The following is a 13,897-nucleotide window of genomic DNA, read 5'->3' on the forward strand; positions in this document are numbered from 1 at the left end:
CAAATCTCCAACCCTACAGTGTGCCCTGAGGGAGGAGAACGGGATGTACTGTGAACCATGCTGTTATTAACACAGCCCTTCAGAAGAGTCCTGATGGTTTTCACTCCCACCACTGGTAACGGGGTTTATGAATTTTTTTTAAGTTTTATGTTACCTTAATCAGCCAGCTGTGTCCCCCCCACCCCCCACTTTTTGACGTTGCCAATCATAATTAGCCATAGTTGTGGAAATCTGACACCGTTTTAATATCAGTTTACTTATCAACTGTGCAAATATTTGCTCCTGGTCAGTTGGTAGATGCTACACGGAAAGGGCTCTCTTCAAGGGCGCACCCGTGATCTCCCGATTAGCAACTGCAATAGCTATTCCTTATTTACATCTTTTTGAACATCTCTGTACAATTTTCCATGTGTATTTGTGTACTTCAGAATTGTTATAAGTTGAATTACTTTTGATTCTTTAGGCGCTTTGAAGTTGTTGGCTTCCAGTATAACTCTTGAGTCCCTATTTCTCCCTCCCTCCCTCCCTCCCTCCCTCCCTCCTTCCTTCTTTCCTTCCTTCCTTCCTTCCTTCCTTCCTTCCTTCCTTCCTTCCTTCCTTCCTTCTCCGTACCACGTGGCTTGTGGGATCTTAGTTCCCCAACCAGGGATTGAACCCAGGCCCTCAGCAGTGAGAGCATGGAGTCCTAACCACTGGACCACCAGGGAATTCCCCCAGTCCCTATTTTCTTATTGGCCAATTGATACGTTTTGCTTCAGCAGTGATTGTTAGATTTCAACATGCTGGAAGAAATTTGATTTGCTGTGCCAAAGCGCAGGCACATAAAAAGTATACTGCTTACTAGAACTTATGGTCAATTCATCTATGACAAAGGGGGCAAGAATATACAATGGAGAAAAGACAGTCTCTTCAATAAGTGGTGCTGGGAAAACTGAACAGCTACATGTAAAAGAATGAAATTAGAACACTCCCTAACACCATACACAAAAATAAACTCAAAATGGATTAGAGACCTAAATGTAAGACTGGACACTATAAAACTCTTAGAGGAAAACATAGGCAGAACACTCTTTGACACTTACATGTGGAATCTAAAATGTGACACAAGTAAACTTATCTGTGAAACAGAAACAGACTCACAGACATAGAGAACAGACTTGTGGTTGCCAAGGGGGTGGGGGGGGATAGGGGAGGGATGGATTGGGAGTTTGGGATTAGTAGATGCAAACTATTATATATAGGATGGGTAAACAACAAGGTTCTACTGTTTAGCACAGGGAAATATATGTATCTGAATCACTTTGCCATACAGTAGAGATCAGTACATTGTCAACTATACTTCAATATAATAAGTTTTATAAAAAGTGTACAGCTTATTAGAGTATTACAAACCACCTAATTACCTATCAGTGGGGGATTGATTAAATTATTGTATGTATATAGTTGTGCATATGTACGTATTTATGTATCTGTATCTTTACACATGGGAATACTTGTGATATTGTGGTTTATAATAATGAAATATATATTTGGTCTTCATTCCATTTCTGGCACAGAGCTCTTAAAACCCTTGGAATTTCCTAAGTGATAAGAGGTGTTTGATATTGATATTCTTTTTTTTTTTTTTTTAATTTTTGGCTGCATTGGGTCTTTGTTGCTGCATGTGGGCTTTCTCTAGTTGTGGCGAGCAGGGGCTTCTCTTGTTGCAGAGCATGGGCTCTAGGCGCACGGGCTCAGTAGTTGTGTCTCCTGGGCTCTAGAGCGCAGGCTCAGTAGTCGTGGTGCACGGGCTTAGTTGCTCCGCAGCATGTGGATCTTCCTGGACCTGGGATTGAACCCGTGTCCCCTGCATTGGCAGGCAGATTCTTAACCGCTGCGCCACCAGGGAAGCCCGGCAGGCAGATTCTTAACCACTGTGCGACCAGGCAAGTCCCCTAATTTTGATATTCTTAACAGATCCCTTCCAGCCACACCTGAGTTTGTGTTAATGAGATGACTTTTGGAAAGCTCCTAAGGATGGGGGCTGGTTGCCAGGGGAACCAACCAGGTGATGAGAGGGTTGGAACTTTCAACCTTAGCCACTGACCTCTGAAAAGGGGAGGGGCTCCAGATTAAGCTCTATAAAAAATCTTGAACTCGAGGATTGATCTTCCAGGTTGGTGAACCAAAAACGCATCCAGGTGATGGGGGGCGGGGGGTGCACTCCAAACTCCAGGGGGACGGAAGTTCCTGTGTTTGAGACCCTTCTGGACCTTGCCCTGTGTATCTCTTCATCTGGCTCTTCAATCGTATACTTTAATGTCCTTTGTAATAAATCTAGAACCTTCTTAGAGAGACCTTCCGTGGTCACTCTGCCTAAAATTTTGAACACCCTTGCCTGCTTACATTTCATTCTCCTCCCCTGCTTTGATTTTTCTTCTTTGTATTTATCACTGTCTAACATGCTATATTTTTAATCTACTTTTTAAAAACTCCTTCATTAGCATATGAGCTAGAGAGCAGGTAATTTTGTCTGTCTTCTGTATTGAACTGCCTATTGGATTTGCATATTCTTGAAACCATTTTTATTTAAATATTTAAGAATGTAGATGTTACCTTCCCACACAAATACGGTTGAAGTTAGCATACCAGAGACATTTGTAACTCTATACTGATGTGTGTTATTTCTTGCCCAAGATTACTAGGTCCAGTTACAGGGGTAAAAAAAAAAAAAGAAAGAAAAATTTTTTTAGGAGTTTCCCTTATATGAACTCTTTCTTTGTGAATTGATTGCAAGTCAGGCATGTAATTCAGATTGAGAATGAAAGTGTCTGGTTCTGTAGAGAATTATAAGGAGAGCCATTAGGAGAAGCACAAAGTGTGCCGTAAGGCCCATATTTGTTACGTGTTGACTTAGAATGGAAATATGGAAAGACCCCATATTGTTAGAAAGGCATGGAAAAAGCAGAGCCTCCCTTCCTTTCATGTGGAAACTGACAAGTCCGTCAGGAATTGTTGGGGTGGGTTTGAAGAGGCTCCCCGGGCCCCCCTTCGCTGGCTTTGTGCAGGTTAGTGAGCTTGTTGCCTTGGGAGTGGAGGGAGATGGACTGGTCCCTGCCCTCAAAGAGCTCAGGAGGCAGAGAGATCCATGGTGGCAAGTGTGATAGATGGAACGCAACCACAGACCTGCAAGCTTTCCTGGGAGAGGCTGGGATCAGTCACGTCTGGCGGGGAGAGGTGCAATCAGGGAGGGCGTGGGGAAGATGTGAGCTGAGCGCAGCACTGAAAGGCATGAGTGGGACTCCTGGAGGTGGAGAAGGGCCCCAGAGCAGCCTGTGCCTCCGATGCTTCCCACACTTCAGTCATCTAGGGATGTTGTCCAAAAAGCAGACTGTGGCTCTGGAGGTCGAGGAGGGGAGGCAGAGATTCTGCATTTCTAACAAGCTCCCTGGTGATGCTGACGTTGCTGGTTCTAAGGACCAATCTGGAACCACAGAGCTGCCTGCCTGTGCTTCCTTGACTTTTGGGGGGGGCGGCCTGGAAGCTCTGGCACAGGCTTGACAGGTAGTGGGCGGCGAGGCGCTTAGTTGCGGAAGTGGGGTACAGGCCAGGAGCCCAAGACTGGTCTGGTTTTAGGTGTAAGGCCACCTGACTTTTCCTTGATCACAGGGCCATTAACTCAGCCCCTCTGCCGCCTCCTGTTCCTGAAATCTCCCTTTGAAAGTTGACCTGGTGATTTCCATTGATACCTGTTTGCCTTCATGATCTCTCGTCGCTTGGGACATACTGCTAGAGTGTTACTTTGGTCCTTCAGAAAGAAATTGATTCTATTGTTTGTAGATTTAAAATGTTTTTATAAACTGCCAGGCTGTCTCTTTATTATCAAGTCCAATGATAAACTTTTTAAAAGCATGGCTCATGAATTAATTAGGTGGGCCTTATTTTGGGGTGGGACTTCTAAATGGGGGAAGGGGGTTATGAAAATCCTTCTCCTAAAGCCATCAAGGGTCTCAGTCAGCCTGTGTGACCTCAGCTGGACCAGCAAGGTAGTTGCAGATGCCATGAAATGGACACCACCAGGACCCTGCTCTCTTGATGTTTGGCATCCTTGTGGTGGGGACTATACATGAGAAGCGTGTGTGGGCAGTGTCCACTTACTCGTGGCAGAGGCAGACTAAAACCATTGCGGGCACGTTCCTGTCTGCTTCCTCACGAGGAGCTGCACGGCACCAGCCTGGTGTCAGTGTCCTGTGGTGGGGTTTGGTTGTTCACGTGAGGAATCTGACCCTTTCATTAAGGCCCCTATACCTGTTCTTAGGTAAGAATTGGATCAGGTCACATTCCTGACCGTGATACTGCCGTCCCCAGGGGAAAAACTCTGGGGCTGTATGTGGCGGCGGTGGTGGAGTTTTATTTAAACGCGGCAGACACGTGTGTCCACAGATGTGTGCTGAACGTACACGTACATGTGTGTTTGTGATTTTCTTCCCAGATTTTGGCCCTGATCGCGTTCATCTGCATAGAGACCATCATGGAGTGCTCCCCGTGTGAAGGCCTCTACTTTTTTGAGTTTGTGAGCTGCAGTGCGTTTGTGGTGACTGGAGTCTTGCTGATTCTGTTCAGTCTCAACCTTCACATGAGGATCCCCCAGATCAACTGGAACCTGACAGTGAGTAGAAGTCACGCTCTCAGATTAGGAAAGGATCGGGTGCTGCACGGCTCCCAGGGAAAGTAGGAAGCAGTCCATGGCATGTTTGGTTCCAGTTCATTTTGATACTTAAATATTCCATTGTAATGCAACTGTGAAATTTTAAACCTCCTTACTGGGTTGAATCAAATGACTACAAAATTAATGGAATCTTCACTAATGAGAGAAACGTAACAGTTATTCTGACCTCTTTAAAGATGTCATTTCGATTTTGGGGTCCTCTGAGAAGATTGGTAATGTTGATATTTATAGAATATGGGAAAGAGAACATGGAATTAATACGTTTGCATATTTTTCACACTGGACCCAAAAGCTGTTTGCAAAAGTATTGATTCAGGAAGAATTGAAAATATGAATGAAATTGCCATTAACTTGTGAAACCTAGGAATATTATTAAATTCAAAGCAGCTGGGAGGTCCCAGACGGTTTGCTGGTTTGATCAGAGAGTCTTGAGGAAACGTGTCCTCTTCCCTCTGTGGTTTGGGGGTCTTAACTCTGTTTGACAGCCTTACCTTCTGATCGGCATAGGCATCTCAGGGCTGGTCACTCCCAGGCCCCTTTTCCTGGGCTTGTGTAACTTGTCCTTACTGTGCCAAACGGAAAAGGGCACTTCACAGCCCTCGGTTTTCTTGATATTTCTTTGCAGATAAACACGTGCAGGAGCTCACAGGGAACCAGTTAGGGAGACACAGGCAAGCGCTATCAGCTGCCTCTCCTTCTGTGCCTGGGGGTGGGTGGGGGGGCTCTGAGACCACCTGCCCTCATGCAGGCTCCTCTCTTGGCGGCCGGTGCTGGGTGTATGCAGCACCGTGGAAAGTGTGGCCCGAGTGCAGGAGCCCAGGAGGAGGAGGCCTGGGCTGGTCACCTTGCCTGGTGGGGCCACTCCCATGGTGTTCATGTGGGGGACCAAGAGGAGATGGTCTTCCTGACAGAGTGCTCTCTGTGGTGTTCAGACTCTCTTAGGAGGAAAAATAAAAAGAGAATTGGACTAGAAAAGTTGTCAGTTGCAAACTCAGATGGTTTTGTCCCGGCACTGAAAACTAAGAAAAAAGCTCTAAAACCTCAAGATACTGGAGGCATTTTGTCAGTTTTTGGTGACAGATTTTAATGTCTCAGCTCTTTTTCAGATGAAGTCTGTGTTATCCATAAGAAAATGCTTACAGAGTTGTGATCTAAATTGATAGTGTAATGAACAGGTAGCGCAAGAGAACCTCACAAACCTCCCCCAACTAACAAGCAGGCTCCATGGGGGCAAGGTCATTGTCGTGGGGCAAGGTACATTGGAGACCCAGGTCCCCGGGAGTTTCTAAGGCCACAATAAATACTTTCTGAGGGAGGGGCTGGACCGGGCTGTGAATGAAACCATGCTGGAGATCCTGTTTGACAAAGAAGCAGCTGCTAGGATGGTTAAGACCCAGGGGCAGGACTTCCCTAGTGGTCCAGTGGTTAAGAATCCGCCTTCCAGTGCAGGGGACGCGGGTTTGATCCCTGGTCGGGGAACTAATATCCCACATGCTGCGGGGCAACTAAGCCCACGTGTCTCAACTAGAGAGAAGCCCACGCACCACAACGAAGAGCCCGCATGCCGCAACTAAGACCCGATGCAGCCAAAAAAAAAAACAACAACAAAAAACCCCACTGGCTTTAAGTTAGGCTGACCTGTCTGCATTCAAGTCCAAGGTGGATCTTAAGAGCTGTGTATGACCCTGGGCAAGTCACTTAGAGCCCCAAGTTGAGATGATAATATTTTTCTTACAGGGCTGTTTTAAGAATGAAATGAGGCAGTGTATATAAAGGCTCCAAAGCAGTGGGTGCTGCCAGTATGAGAAATATTAACCTTACTGTGTGAGTCAGAGGCCCTTGGTGTCTGTCAGCCACATCATTCTCCTGTAAACTTCCAGCAGCTTGGACTTCACTCCCTTAATTCTGTCTTACCTACTTATTTGGCAGCCATAAATCTGTTAGAAGACTTTATACTTCACTATATTGTATAACATAGGCAATTATAGCCATTAGCTTATAATAATTTATAATGGAGTGTAATCTGCAAAAAGACTGAGTCACTGTACTGTACACCTGAAACTAATATAATATTGTAAATCAACTACATTTCAATTTTAAATAAAAAGGATCACTGGGAATTCTCTGGCAGTCCAGTGGTTAGGACTCTGCGCTTTCACTGCCATGAGCCCAGGTTCAATCCCTGGTTGGGGAACTAAGATTCCACAAGCTGTGTGGCGCAGCCAAAAAAATAATTAATTAGTTAATTAATTAATTAAAAAAGGATCACAGATCACCATAACAACAGCAAAAAAGACTTCATACTTCAGATTTCTAACTAATTCATACTGGCCTTTATCTACAGAAATACCTATTTGTTGAGCTTTCTTAAATCCTGATTTTTCTATTTTCACCGTGAAAGACTTTTCACTGGTTGACAACCACATTTCTGGGGTTATATCGAAGTGCATCTTTTTCACTGGAAAGTTAACATCCCTCCTTTCCTTTCGGATGGTGTTGGCTAGGGCCGATGACCAGGTGGTGACGTGGTCACTTGAGAACACTTTCTGTCCTTTGGGATCCTTTGTAGGATTTCCACCCTTTTAGAGCGGGTGAAGGTGTCTGCTTATCCAACAAAAGAGTATGTAAGTTACATGGACTCGAGGAGATGGTACTTACTGATGGGAGCCCAGGTCATCTGTTCTCAGGGACAGGAGCAAAAGTGAGTTCTCAGAGCTGATCCGGCTGGAATCATCACAGTGGGTTGGCCTTGGGTGTGTGTGTGTCTCTGACAAGGTGGTAGGAGTATTCTTGACCCCAACAGAGCCAGCTGATGAGTGACGTAGGGTGTGATTGGTATAGATTTAGAAAACCGGCTCATTTCAGGAGATAAGTTGACTCACATATGCATGAAAAATGGTAAATAAGGAGGACAATGCAAAGTATATATTTTATACAAGCATTATTTGATGCAATCAGAAAGAGTGTGTTAATATCAGCTTGTAAGTATATATTTTATACAAGCATTATTTGATGCAGTCAGAAAGAGTGTGTTAATGTCAACTAGAACAACTTAAAGAACTTGGAAAAGTGCTTTATTTATGATTTCTGGCTTGTTCTAAAGGATACAAAGCAGGAGTAGCCAAAAGGAAGAGATGCATAGGGCAGGGTCCAGAGGAGTCTCTGTCCCCATGGAGTTGGGGGGCAACACCCTCTCGGCACGTGGAACCCCGTCATTCAGGCTTTTATGGAGATTTCATTATGTAGGCATGGTTGATTAAAATCTTTGGCCATTTGGAGGTTGAACTCAATCTCCAGCCCCTCTCCCACCCACAGGGGCCGTGGAGCTGAAAGTTCCAACCCTCTAATCACCTGGCTGGTTTTTCTGATAACCAGTCCCCATCCAGAAACTATCTAGGGGCTTGAGAGTCACTTCATTAGCATAAACTCAGGGACAGTTGAAAGGGCCTCGTTAAGAATGACAAGACACTCCTATCACTCAGGAAATTCCAAGGAATCTGGGACAAAGACCAAATATATATTTTTCATTATGCCAAACTCATCCTTTCTAGCGCTCAATTTCCTCATCTCTAAAGGCCCTTTATTATAGGTATTTTGGATGGTAATTAGGTTAGGGCTCAGTGAGACACTGGGAGTTATATGCTTGGCACAGTGGGCTCTCTGTAGATGGTAGCTGCCCCTGTCATCAGTACTCCGATCATCCCTTTGATACTGGGGCCATCTGGGCACAAGTCAGTGCACTGTATGTTCCGAGTGGTTGTAAACTTCCTCTCTTGTCCATGTGTAGGGCTGACTCAAGCTAGCCACAGAGCCCAGTGGTATTGAACACCTGCTTTGGGCCAGGTTTTGGGAACTGAAAGGGCAGGGTAGGTAGATGCCAGCTGCTCTCCTGTGGTATGTGTGCTCTGTGTGATCCCGTTTGGTGTGAGGCCTGGGAGAACACAACGGATTCCTCGGGGCAGGGGGCCTGGAGCAGGTCAGTCGGGGAAATTCAGAGAAAACGCCAGATTCCAGTTGAGCCTTGAGGGACGAACAGGTGCTCGCTGGGCACAGAGTATGGAAGGGTGGGGCACGTTGTAGGATGGCCCATTCTCTAGGATTGGATCAGGGTCACAGACTCAGGGTCCCCCGGGGCTGCTCATGTGGCGGAAATGGGCAAGTGAGAAGATGGGCCAGGGGTCTGGGAGACGGAGAGGTCGTTCTACTCAGTCACAGCCTATTGTGTTACTTCATGGGACTTCAGGACAGTTTTTCAAGAGCAGCTGAAAGATGGATTTTGTTTGTTTTTTTTAGAAGTTTCTTATGTGCAGTCTTCTGATATTTAAATGTTGGCTTGTTCAAATCTGTTTTGAACAGTGTATAAGTCAAACCTATCTGTGGGCCAGATCCCGTTGATCAGTTATTGGAGTTACTTGGGCTCCCACCTGTGCTTACTGATGTGTTAATGAAGGAGAGACCGGAAAGCCTGTGTGTGTGAGGGTGCCCTTCCTCCTCATCTCCTGGCCTAAGAAGGGGCTGCAACCTTGGGTATTCTAGGGCCCCTCCCCATAGGAAGCAATGTGGCTGGGTGTGAGACTGCAGGGAGGGGGAGTGACTGCAGCCAGACATGAAGCATGTGACTGATGAGTGCATGTCCCATTAAAAGCGTTAAAAAAAAAACCAAAAACAAAAAGCACCAGTGTTGACTAAACCCAACCCCTCCCCAAATCCACATCTGAAGGCATGCCTGTGTCTGCTCCCTAATGGGAAGGGTGAATCTACAAGCCTTGATTTTGTTTCATGGCCAAGGAACTCAAGAGATTGATGCTGACTAACTTTTGCAGTATTCCAGTTTTAAGCCTTTTAAACTGTGCAAGTAGTAAGTGTTTGTTATAGAAAAAGTGGAAGATACAGATAATAAAGGAAAAATAAAATCATGTGATGACCCAAGAGAAATGAAAACATATGTCTACATAAAAGCTTATAAGTTCATAGTAGCATTATTCACAGTAACTGAAAAGCAGGAACAACTGAAATGTCCAAAAACTGGTGAAAGAATAAGATGTGGTGTATCTATACAATGGAATATTACTCCATAATGAAAAGGAATGAAGTGCTGATATATACTACAATATGAGTGGACCTTAGAACTATTATACTAAGTGGAAGAAGCCAGTCCCAAAAGATCCCATATTATATAATAATTCTATTTATATGAAATGTCCAGAATAGGCAAATCCATAGAGACAGAAAGCAGATTGTTAGTTGCCTAGGATTAAGGGAAGGGATGGAGAATTAACTGCTAATGAATATGAGGTTTGTTTTGGAGGTGCTAAAAATGTTCTAAAATTAGATTGTGGTGAATTATATCTCAATAAAGCTGTTATAAAATCATATGTGATAGCACCCATCCAGGAGTAACCATTTGTAATATGTGGGTGTAATCTTCTAGAATATTTTCCCTAGACTGTCTTTCACATGTGCATGTACGTTGTGATATGTGAGTGCAGAAAAATGGAACCATTAAAGTCATGCTTTTCCATTTAAACTATCTTGAGTATCTTCCATGTTAAATATAAAACTATATCATTATTTTTAATGACTGCATAGTGTTCTGTTATGGAAATACCATTTTATTCAACAAATCCCTGATTCTTAAGCATTTTGTTTGCCTTCAGTTTTTTGCTGTTTAAAATAGTATGATGAACATCCTTGTGCTTAGACCTTTTTGTGCTAGTATGATATTTAAGATGAATTTCCAAATGTGGAATTCATAGACAAATAAAGTTCAAAGTCTTTAGTACCTATTTGCCCTTTACCACATTTATATTTTTATATTGTCACCATTAATGTACATACTGTTTTGTTTGATGTTCAGCCTCAGCATTTTATCATAAAACATTTTCCCTGTTTCTGAATAGTCTTTGGTTTGGAAAGTACATTTTATATTTTTCTTTATCCCTATAATATCCCTATATTTTTCTTTACCCAGAGTTGGGTGTAACTAAACACTTGCTGATTTGAATCTGTGAAAAATTTGCCATGGCTTCACACTGGTCACCACTGAAAACTGCCCTGCTGGCAGACATTTCTGAATAGAGTTTGTAGTCAGTACTTTGCTGCTCTCTGTGAGCCGGTGCAGAAGCGCTGGCCAGGAGCGTGTGTGTGCCTGGAGGGTCCCGCTGCACAGGCTCAGGACTGTTATGATGTGAATGCTGCCTTTTGCCATCTTTAAAGAGGAGATGGCCCCTGAAACCAGCCCAGCCAGGAGGACTCACCTGGTATTGATGGCACAGTCAACCTGGCACTTAAGCAGTTGAGGATTTTGCCTGGATTCTCTTTCCCTGTAGAGGTCACAGGGGCGCTCTGGTATGGCCCAGTTTGTGGGGGGCCTAATGCCCAGGTAGTAATATCAGAAGTAACAATAGATGTGCAGGGAACCCTTCCCATGGGCCGGGCACAATGCTCAGCTCTTCACATGGGCTGTTCCACCCAATCCTTAAAGCACCTCCGGGGGGTGGGGTGGGGGGCTGCGCCCATATAAGACACAGAGTGGCAAAGTGGCTTGTCCACAGTCATGGTCAGTTAGGACCCTCATCCGTCTGTGACCCTTAATCACTGTGCTATGTTCCTCTCGACAAGTAAGACAGGAGTTAAATGTTCGAAGCGTTGGATTTGTAACCTGATTTGCTTTGCAAGAAGCTTAGGGGAAAATCCTCTAGGCTTTAGCAGCATGGAGACTTGAAAGACCATGCATGAGAAAGAGAAGCATGAGGCCTGGCTAAGTGTGTTCTCCAGGTCTGAAAACAGTGTGCTTGACATGTCACAAATGAATGAGGGGATTTCACCAGTTTCAGTCCATTCTTTTCCATGCCAAGAGGATTTGAATGTGTTTTGGGTAATTAGTGTGCGTGTCCTTGTGGGTTAGCAGTTTGGTTTCCATAATAGGTCATTAAGAAATGGTAACATGACGTGGTTGGTTAAAATGTGGATTTTGCTGTGGTGATTTATCAAATAGCATCATTAACTGTTATCCTCTTTGCCTTCCTCTGTGTGACCAATACCTGTGGGCCATCAAGACTAAAATATGGAGCCAGCAGAGAGGCAGGGTATTGTGCTTTTTATTTAGAAAGTTCTTCAGTTGCTTTTAGGGCAAGGCATGAAATGGTTCTTTTCAAGTGATTTTATTTTATCTTATTCTTTAGGATTTGGTCAACACTGGACTCAGCACTTTCTTTTTCTTTATTGCTTCCATTGTACTGGCTGCTTTAAACCACAAAACCGGAGCAGAAATTGCTGCCGTGGTAAGTGAACTCAACAGGTTAAAACAGGGCTGATTTGTACACTTTCTGTGACTTGCTCCTCTGGTCCCCTGGCCTGTGTCCTACTCCTTCTCCTTCAGCTTTGTCTTTGCTAGTGATACTGTTACTGGGCCAGCGGAGGTCCCAGTTCCTTCAGTGCTGCGGTTCTTAAAGTGTGGTCCCCGGAACAGCAGCCTCAGCATCACCCGGGAGCGTGTTAGAAATGCCCTTCTCAGCCTCCCCCAGAGCTGCCGAATCAGAAATGTGTTTTAACAAGCTCTCAGATGCACACTCAGGTTTGAGAACTTCTGCTTTAGTCTCTTCCCAATGGAGCCCTGGATGTCTGTTAGTGGTGTTGCTTTTAAGGGCCTTCCCTGCCGGGATGGGGTGTTAATGAGGCAGATGCAATCTTGCAGAATGCGGGGTGGGGGTGGGGAGGACGGGGCCAGACAATGTAAGACTTTCTCCCTCTGTGCTCTGCATTTCCTTATTGTTCTGTATTTGCAAAGAATATGTAGCACTTTTGTAATTGCGGGGGATGGTTAAAAGGTTTATTAAAAATGCTAAACTGTTAGCTCTCCAAGGTATCAGTCAGTAGATTCATCAGTCATTATCTTATCATTAAAACTCCACTGCTTCTCACCCTGGAGCTGCCCACCCAGAGCTGCCCGGGTGAGCGGCAGCTGGATAGCAGGTGGGGGCTGGGGGCTGTGATTTGGAATGTCAGGTCTTGCGGTTTGATTTGGGGCTCACACAGCAAGACCCTGATTTTTCATCTCACGGCGTTTCATCTACATTGTATTTTCCCCCGAGGACCAGTGTCGTGAAGGTCTGTAAAAGAGGCACTTCTGTGACCTGTTTCCTTGTAGATCCAGAATACTTTGAAAGAGACCTTAGGCTGCCTTTTTGTGGGTCACACGACTATGAACTTGGCCATGACAAGCTGAACATTCAGCGGGGCTGCGTGTTGGGGTCAGAGCTGGGAGAGCTGCCGCAGCTCGGCTCACTGTAAGCTGCCCAGAGACCCCGCAGACGGCAGACGTGCCCGTGGACTAACCGGGTTTGTGTCTCGTAGATATTCGGCTTCTTGGCAACCGCGGCGCACGCGGTGAGCGCGTTCCTGGCCGCGCAGAAGTGGAGGGTCAGCCTCCGCCAGCAGAGCGCCAGTGACTACATCCGCGCCCGCACGGAGTCCAGAGACGTGGACAGCCGGCCCGAGATCCAGCGCCTGGACACGTGAGGACGCGCCAGAGTCCTCTTCCCTCTGCTCCTCGTGCCCGTCCTTTCAATCAAGTTTTTCTGTCCCTCATCACGTCAGATTTTCATGTGACTAAGTTGAATTTTGTCCTCCTCGGTAAAAGTTCATTTTGGGAAAGGGTTTTCACAGTGGCCCTTGTGGCGGGTGCCTGAGGCAGGGAGCCCCGTGCCCAGCTGTTCAGAAAGAGGTGGGCGGGACAGGTGCCCAGATCCTCCGGTTTGGTGGCCCTGGGAGCCGCTGGCCTCACAGGCTGCCGTGTCCACTTCACTGTCCCTGAGCACAGGCTTCACGTCTGACTCTGAGCCACCCTGTCATATGTATTTGTGACAAGTCAGGACTTTGGATTAAATGGGGGCTGCTAGGAGGGGGGGGGGGTTGGAATCAAGGAATGAAGGTACATGGTTGGAACAGTCGGTGAGCAGTGATTCCTGGGCAGCTCCCATAGCTGCCCCATGTCAGCTTTAGTCTCGCTGCCAGGATCCCCCTCTCCCCGTTGTTTTCCACGCCTGGGGCATCGAGACACCAGCACAAGCCTGGAAAGCCACATGAGACACCGAGGGTCTTGGCGGTGGGTGTGCTGGCGGAGCTTTTCGCTGGGTCTGGGGTTTGCGGGGGGGTGGGGGGTGGGAAAAGCTGGCATCCTCTTGGCAC

General features: G+C 45.8%; 1 protein-coding gene across 1 annotated transcript in view; it reads left to right on the plus strand.

Moving 5' to 3' along the window:
- The window catches only part of CMTM4 (CKLF like MARVEL transmembrane domain containing 4), a 61,422-nt gene extending 47,578 nt beyond the window's left edge, over nt 1–13,844 (plus strand). The window contains exons 2-4 of the mRNA XM_068529411.1: nt 4,472–4,648; nt 11,893–11,991; nt 13,064–13,844. Of these exons, the coding sequence (XP_068385512.1) occupies nt 4,472–4,648; nt 11,893–11,991; nt 13,064–13,228 (441 nt within the window). The 3' untranslated portion in view covers nt 13,229–13,844. The remainder of the gene's footprint in view (nt 1–4,471; nt 4,649–11,892; nt 11,992–13,063) is intronic.
- The last annotated feature ends 53 nt before the right edge of the window (nt 13,845–13,897 follow it).

The sequence above is a fragment of the Eschrichtius robustus genome, chromosome 19, assembly GCF_028021215.1.
Source record: "Eschrichtius robustus isolate mEscRob2 chromosome 19, mEscRob2.pri, whole genome shotgun sequence".
NCBI classification, from domain to species: Eukaryota; Metazoa; Chordata; class Mammalia; order Artiodactyla; family Eschrichtiidae; genus Eschrichtius; species Eschrichtius robustus.